At 48.4% G+C, this 8,205-nt stretch overlaps 1 protein-coding gene across 1 annotated transcript in view; it reads left to right on the top strand.

Moving 5' to 3' along the window:
- The window catches only part of E2F4 (E2F transcription factor 4), a 9,043-nt gene extending 1,000 nt beyond the window's left edge, over nt 1-8,043 (top strand). The window contains exons 4-11 of the mRNA XM_017740800.1: nt 6-62; nt 529-572; nt 3,264-3,325; nt 3,459-3,744; nt 4,172-4,336; nt 5,451-5,498; nt 7,060-7,104; nt 7,396-8,043. Of these exons, the coding sequence (XP_017596289.1) occupies nt 6-62; nt 529-572; nt 3,264-3,325; nt 3,459-3,744; nt 4,172-4,336; nt 5,451-5,498; nt 7,060-7,104; nt 7,396-7,511 (823 nt within the window). The 3' untranslated portion in view covers nt 7,512-8,043. The remainder of the gene's footprint in view (nt 1-5; nt 63-528; nt 573-3,263; nt 3,326-3,458; nt 3,745-4,171; nt 4,337-5,450; nt 5,499-7,059; nt 7,105-7,395) is intronic.
- The last annotated feature ends 162 nt before the right edge of the window (nt 8,044-8,205 follow it).

The raw sequence follows: 8,205 nt of genomic DNA on the forward strand, positions 1-8,205 counted from the left end.
GATGTGAAGATGTGGGTTAAGCAGAGCATCAAAAATGTTACAGAAGACATGCAGAACAGTCGATATCCTTTGTGTGAACTGATGGCTCTGTCTCCGTGTTCGCTTGCTGGGCTGGGTGGGTGCTGACCTGTTGCTGCTGGAGAAGCTCCACCAAAAGAGTCAAAAGGCAGCACCTGGGTTTGAAATTAGGGTAACTGTCCAGCCTGGAAACCTGCTTTTTTCTGCATCCAGCTGCTCCTCTGGCTTTTGGAAGTAAAAAACACAGTAATGTTTACCACAGTGAGAAAAGTGCTTCTTTCTGAGTCACAGGTGCCACTTTCTTGAGCGCAGAGCAGCTCCTGTGGCTTAACTATCTCAGAATGTCAGCTCTGACAAGCTGGAGCTTGCAGACCTCACCTGCAGACCACTTCAGAGTGTGGCATGGAGACCCTTCTGGAATGGTGTTCCTTGTGCTCAGGAAGGAAACACCAGGTGTCCTTAGAGCTGTCTGTGCAGGAAGCTGCAGCCTTTCTCCTTAACCTTGGGAACATTAGCATATGTGACACATGAAGATATCTGCAAGTGCTTCACAGGTGAGGAAGTGGTGCCCTATTGTAAAGATGTGATGCTGCAGTCCTGTCAGTCTGTCCCAGCTGCTCTCCTTCCTCCAAGAAAGAGTGGGCAGCAGACTGTGGGCTGTCCAACAGCATCAAGTGAAATGTAATGTCAGCTCTGATGCTGTCCTGGGTTTGTGTACCACTGAGTTCTAGCTTTCTTGTCACCATCAGAGGGGACAGACAATATCTTTTACTTGTGTTTAAAGGAACAGAGGTGCTGTTCCTAAGGAAGTCTTCTTGCTGGGTTTCTCTGTGGGGGTATGTGTATTATGTTAGAAGCCCTTAATTTTAAGGGCTTGGGTGGGCAATTTTCTAATGACAGGAAACAAATTTTACTGCACAGTAGAAACCGTGGTGTAAGCAGGGAAATAGTATTAAAGGTGGTCTCTCAGCTACATCATTCCCCCTGCCAACAACGCAGGAGGGAGACAGTGGAGGACAGAAGGGAATGCACCACTTTCTCTGCCCTTCCTTTATTCCTAAAGTTGGGGGGACTTGTATAAAAAGCCCTGTATTCTGTCTCTGGGCAAAAGTGAAGAAAACCCACAGGAGTCTTTGTTTCTTCTGTTGCCACTTTTAATGATAGATGTAAGACCAGATTAATGCCTGGTGGCCAGCATGCAGTGAGGCAGCCTCAGTACATGAGCTGCTCTTCCCAGCTGTAGTGGTGCAGAGTCGCAGCTCCTTTCTGCTTCAGCGGGTGCCTGACCTCTCCTGACCTGGCAACCTGCATCTGCTTGCTTGCTGCAGAGATTGAAGCTGTTTATCCTGGCTGCCCCCAGTCATGCATAATCTCCCCTGTGTCTGGCTCTCCTCATCTCCTCCAAGCACTTTTCTTGCCCTGCCCTTCACCAGCCCCTCTGTTTGCCATTGTTACCTTTGTGCTTTCCTCGTTCACCAGCCTTTACACTGCTCAAGTTCCCACTGGTGTAACGGCTGCATCACCACTCCCTTGGCTTTACTGTTTCTTCTGGTTGAAGCTGCACTTTTGGGGGCAGGGATTGTGTTTTCAGTTTGACAGAGCTGCGGGCCAGATCACTCACAACAGTCTGGAAGAGTTTACTGGAGACCAGCAGACAGCTCATTGCTTGGCTGGTTGAGTGTTTTGCATTTCATTGCACCTGGTTTTTGTAAACTGGTTTGTGTCTGAGGTCAGACCTCACCAAAACATGCAGAGATTAGATCTTACTGAAGGCAGGTGTCAATTCCCTCTAGAATGGAGGCTTCATCTGTGGTTTTCCATTGCCTGTCCTGTTTTCCTATATGAATATGCCTTACATGACTCTTCTTCCTCTCCTGAACACCTGAGCTGTACAGAGGTTCTTCGTTGGACCTCTTCTGTTCTCAAACTGTGGTGCAGGCTGAATTTCAGCTCTTGGTTTTTCTACCTGACTATTGAACTTGCTTGCTCCAAGATTTCCACTCTTGGACTCTTGTCAAATAGGGATTAATTAAAAAAAGAAAAAAGAGAAGTAAGAATATGTGAGGTTTTAGTGACTGGGAAACATAATTTTCCCATCTGTTGCTGTGATGCATTTTGCACTTGCAGATTCAAAAAGGAAGTGGAAACCTAGTGTGTGCTGTTCTGTACAAGTATTTGGGACGTATTTTTCAAAGGAGATACAAACCCAGCACCTGTCTTTGAAACTAACAGATCTTACAGCTTGAGCTGATGTCTTTGAGCTTTATTATGCATTTTTAATGTCTTTTACGTTTTTCTTAAGTGTAGATTTGTTAAGCAAGTCCCATCCAATTGACAAATCCCATGTTATTTTTAATCCCTTTACCTTTTGCTGATCTGACCTTTGATTGCCTGCCTGAAATTAAGGGATGTGCTTTTCTGCTGTCCACTCTCGTCACTCTGGGGATCTTCTGTATTAATTACCAAGTGAAACTTTCTGCAGAATACTGGGGTACTGTGAATATTAACCACACTAAAGCTTAAACATTCAAAGTGAAAGCTGCAAGCTGCTTGATCTAAATATGTCAGATATTCACAGCTCTGGTATTTCTCTGTTCATGTTTCTCTAAACCCAGGTACGGGCTGGGAGCTGCTCTCCTGTGACTGTTGAGTTATTAGGGTGCAGGTCTTAAGGAGCTGCAGAACTTGGAAAGGAAGGATGCTGTCAGCTTGGCTTCCAGCCCCACACGTGCTGGGCTCTGTGGAGGGTCCACTACAACTAACACCAGGCAGCTCTGGACGATAGAGACTGCGGAGTGTTGATTTCAGGTGTTGGGACACCAGCCTGAGGTTGGCAGCCTGGCTTTGAGCCTGGTCCAGCCCCATCTCTCTGCTGGCAGTGCAGCTCTTTTGTTTCTAATTCACATCTAAAAGTTTGTGACAGCAGAATGAAGGATACTTCCCTTAGGATTCAGATGTTCTTAAGAGTGAATTTAAGCCAGTTCTTCTGAGGAAAAGAGATTAGTCTTGATAAAGACACTGCTGAAAAACTTCAGGGTTGCATTAGGGGAAGCTTTGCAGGTTCTTTGTGCCCTGGGCCGTTGGCACATTAGGAACTGTATGATGTGCTTGGGGTGTAGATGTCTTCCTTCCATGGAAGATTGCCAGGAGAGGGGGGGTGGGGTTTGAGGCGCGGCTCTTCATCAGTGCTTAATTAACATCACAACAACTTGCGCCAGGAGCCCTGACTGGTTCTGTTTTCACAGGAGACACCCTCCTTGTGATTCGTGCCCCATCTGGCACACGTTTGGAGGTTCCCATCCCTGAGGTGAGTGATAAATCCATGGGCAGAGTGCAGGGGCTCTGTGTGTGTGCATGTATGCTTTGCCCGTGGAAAACTGATGTTCTATTTGGAAACGGTTTTTAAGGTATGTCCGTGTTTTGCTTTTGACTTTTCTCAGGGCCTAAATGGACAGAAGAAATACCAGATCCACCTGAAGAGTACAAGTGGTCCCATTGATGTTCTCCTAGTAAACAAAGATACTTGGAGCTCTCCTCCTGTCGTACTCCCTGTCCCTCCCCCTGAAGACCTCATTCAGTGCCAGGCAGCTGCACCCTCCAAACCACAAATCCCACCACTCGCCCACTTCCAGGAGGCCTCTGTTCCCAGCAGCACCCAGCCCTCCACACCAACACCCACCAGCACTCAGGACCATGGCCCTCCCACACAGAAAAATGCAGGCACAGGTGAGAGGGAGCTATAGAAGGCAGAAGCAGGCTGGTGGCTGGCAGAGGAGGGTACATTCCTTGGCCCCGTTGGGGCTGGCACTGCTGGATGTGCAGCGTTGAGGGCTTCTGGCAAAGGGGCATCACTGCCTTTGCTGCTACTCTTCCTTTGGCCGTGGTTAGTGGGACTGGCTGTGCTCAGAGAAATCAGGCACTTGACTTCAGGGGGTAGTGCCAGCCTGTAGGAGCACCTGGAGGAGAGAAGCTGATCGTGCAGGTTCACTGATCAGCAGAAAATACGTCCAGATATGGACGTGGAGGAAAGCAGGAAAGCTTCTCCCTGTGCAGCTGCTTGTACCTGGGCAGCACTGCCAGTGAGGGCTGAGTCTGTGCCACAGCTGCCTCGGGGCTGGTGGGAGATGACATTCCTGGGTGTGTCTGTTTCCAGAGTGCGATGTCCCAGCGGCAGAGTCCAAGGGCAGTGGTGACTTTGAGGGCCAGCCAGCGGCGTTGGACACACAGCTGCTGCAGTCCTCAGCCTCGCTGGACAGCAGCTCTGTCTTGCCCAGCACCTCTACCTCCTTTGAGCCCATCAAACCTGACCCCACAGGAAGTGAGTATGCTGCTTGTTTCATGTGTCACTCCAAAATCCTGCTGCTGGGAGTGAGGGAAAGGCTGCTGGGCCTGGAGGAAGGAGCTGAACTCCATTCTGCCTTTGCTGTCAGCCAGGGTCTGCAAAGGATGAGTAGGCATTTCCCTGTGAGGCTGCCAGGAAACACAGTGACGAGGTGACTGTGTCTTGTCTAGTGTCCTGCTGCTTTCTGTGACATGAGTACTAGAAAATCTGCAAGGGACACCCGCATGACACATGTCTCTGCTGTTACATGTAGGGTTATTCCCTTTCAGTCCTTTCTGTAGAGTAAGGTCCTGTCTTTGAGACTGTGTGAAGCTATAGAATTTTCAGCCACCACTGAGAGCACCTTTGTAACTCAGGGGGAGTTTTCTGTATTAGGAGAGCTCTTGTCTCACTTTCCCTCTTTTACCCAGGAATACTTCATCTGTCTTTAGTGATCTTGTGTTCTTAGTGATCTTGCAGTATGTATTTGGGGAGCTCCTTGATGTGCTTTTAAAAAGGAACACTGGAGCTTTATGCCAGGAAATGGCAGGCTGGCCCAAGGAGAGAAAAGCATCCTCTAGGTAAGCCACACTGCTGGAATGTTTTGAAGCCAAACTTCCCTGCAGAAACACTTAAGGTTAGGTTATGGTTGGAAGAAGAAATCTTACTTAAATGCAGCTCACACAGTGCTTTGTTCACTTCTGCTGCTGGCATGTCTCAGAGAAGCATGAGCTGTCTGTCTGGAGTCATCTTGGTTGTGGAATTAGGCCTTGGATGTGCATATATCTTATCACTGTGCCTCTCCAAAGGCATGTCCTCATCCTACACAAGGTAATCGAGGCAGTGTACCGGGTGAGGTTTACAGACACAGCTGCTGACTGTGATAACATGTTCATGTCCCAGGGCTCCTACAAGTTTATTTTAAAGTAGTGGAGCTTCAGTGTTTTGTTGCTTGTCATTGCAGCAGAAATATCTGACACAGACTGTGGGAGCAGAATTTCTGGATGATTTGGGTGTGTAAGGAGCAAGTAGGTTTGTGGGTGATTCTGCTGTAAAGCATTTCAGACTCTTCATGTAATGATCCAAACCATCTGGTTTGTTGTATTTGCAGTACTGGAACTTCCCAAAGAGCTGTCAGAGATGTTTGATCCAATGAGAGGTACGTTCATTCCCTGACCACAGCTTTTTTCTGTGCCCATCTATCCACAGAAAAGGGACAATTTGTTTGATTCGCTCCCTTTTGGATTATTTTGTGGATGTGGTTTTGTAAGGTGCTTGTGGTCATTGGTGGCTGCTGGCCCTCTACTAAAGAGTAGTTAGGCACTCTTAAAATTACTAGTTTCTGTATGTATTTTTATGTCTCCATGTTTCCAGCAACCTCTGCTAGATCTTGCCTGCAGCACACCAGCGAGGGCTTTCCTGTCCCCATGCCGACACTAATCCGTGGTCGGCCTTCCCATGCTCCTTCAGCTTGTCAGCACTATGGAAAAGAAAAATCCCTGTTAAGTCTTGTTTCAGCTTTAGCCTGCCCAAGGCTAATCCAAGCAAATAATCTGGGGAGATAGTGTTCTCTCTTCAAAATACTTCTCAGTGGTGGTGGTGGAGGAGCTGGTAATTTTGAAGCGGTAGGGGAGGGAGATGCTGTTACTTGTGTTTGGAGTTCTGACTCTGCCTCTTCCTCTCACCAAGGAATGTCTGTGGGTTGCTGCCTAATGGTGGGACAGACTCTGGGTTAAGGGCAGAAGAGGTGAAGGAATTTGGTTTGACATAAACCTAAACTGGGAAATTTTTTATCAGTACATTTATTTCTCTTCACTGCTGGCAGAATCCTTTGTAGCCCCACAGCCAGGCAGGGCCAAGTACACCCAAGCACTTCAGTGGTGGTCACAGGAGAAGTACAACAGCTGTCCCTAGTTGGGTGCTCTAGCAGATGCTTTGTGAAGGTGCTGCCTTTGGGTAGAAATCCCCACAGACCCAAACACAGACCCGTGTGAGTCTCCAATCTGTGTGCTCTTAGCCCTGGGCTCCACAGTCAGCCCGGAGAAAATCCTTCCTCCTTGCCCAGCACCTCTGCTGCAGATAGTGGATGAAGTCTTGATGATGTCAAAGTACGTCTGCAGAGTAAGTTTGAGTTCACAATGTGAGACATAAACTTCTGCAAAGGCCCAGCCATGTAGAAGATCCAACTTACCCAAAGTTACCCAAAGTAACTCTACTGTGTCACTGTGTGGACGCTATTGTAAAGGAGATGTTTGCTGTCTATGGTAAAGTATGTGGTTTTATGGAGTATTCTTCCCAGTTTGGAGGGGGAAGATAAAAGATCCAGGAGCAAAGGACAAAACAGAGTCAACAGCTACAGAGGCAAAACTCAGGACTGGAAAAGAGCAGCACTACAGAGCTCAGAGGAACGGTCCTTGCAGCATGCTCCATGCAGCCTTTCTCATCCCTGTGTGATCCTGGTAATGCTGCCCTGGCACTGGCAGCTGCTTTAAGGCTATGCAGTTTAAGCCACAGGAGCTTGAGCTCTCCCATAGTGTTTTGTGCTGGAATTACTTTTACTACATGGTTTTATCTCTCTTAAGTGCAAGCTTCCTTTCACTGCCTGCTGCACATGCTGTGCCTTAGCCAGAGAAGGGATAACAAGGGTGGGGAAAGTGAGGAACTACTCAGGAGCAGACCAGGAGAGTAGAGTTTTACTATCATGCTTGTCTCTTCCCCAGAATGTGTGAACTCTGAGCTGCTGGAAGAGCTGATGTCATCTGAAGGTGAGTCTCTGAGTCTCCTGTCATGGCATGGTCTTCCCAGGAGGAAGACCATGCTGTGTGACTTCCCCCAGCTGGCAGCCTTGTGACTGCAGACTCACCCTCATCTTTTATGGGTTCTGGACACAGACTCTGTTCTCACTGTCCTGCCAGTCCCTGAGAGAGGTGTGAGAGCCAGGAGTCTCTTCAGTTCTGCAAATGTGAGGTGGCTGCTCTGCTCAGTGCCATTGGCAGCTCTCAGCTGGGGTGGGAGTGCTGAGTTTTGTAACCAACCCTGGGCTTCTCTTTCCCCAGTGTTTGCTCCCTTGCTCCGCCTCTCCCCTCCACCTGGAGATCATGACTACATCTATAACCTGGATGAGAGTGAAGGTGTCTGTGACCTCTTTGATGTGCCTGTCCTCAACCTCTGACTTCTCAGTGCGGCTGTGAGCTCCGCAAACACGGACTGTTTTGTAACTCTTTGGAAAGTGTCTATTTTTGGATTCCTTTTGTGCTAGAGCTCGATGGCCGAGTAATTCAGAGATGCTCTCAAATGGACTCAGAACCAAGAGATGTGGACTTGCAGGCTGGGAGCCTCCCTATAGTTTGCTTCTTCCTCTGGTGCACGTGCAAGACACACGTGCAAGACACACGTGCAGCTTTCCCCCCCGCACCTCTCCACTGGATCCTGGGCCTCATTTCAAAGGCTCTGTGTTTTGAGTGTTCCCAGTTCACCTGCAGAATTTGCCCACATGCCTCTCTGAGCTTCCTCCAATCTGCATGCCTTGGTTTTTCCTGCACTCCCAGAGGCACTTTGCACCTCCTAGGTACCAGCTGCTACAAGGAGCCCCAATACCACGGTCAGTTCACAAGCCCGGAGGTTGTTAGATAGATTTCTCTGTGTTAGTGGTTCAGATTGGGGCAGTTTTATTTCTGAAAGGCATCCAGAGGAAAAAAAAAAAAGGCACCAAAGTGTCTATTTCTTTCAGTGACTTCAGACCAAGCTAGTATGTTTTACAAAAAGCACTTTTTTAGCCAGCTGTGCCTCCTAGTGGGACTTGGGAGCAGAGCGCTCCTTGTAGGACCCAGGAGTGCTGAGCCTTGGCTTGTTTGTGCATCAGCAGG

This window comes from Corvus brachyrhynchos, unplaced genomic scaffold (genome assembly GCF_000691975.1).
Source record: "Corvus brachyrhynchos isolate BGI_N302 unplaced genomic scaffold, ASM69197v1 scaffold26, whole genome shotgun sequence".
NCBI classification, from domain to species: domain Eukaryota; kingdom Metazoa; phylum Chordata; class Aves; order Passeriformes; family Corvidae; genus Corvus; species Corvus brachyrhynchos.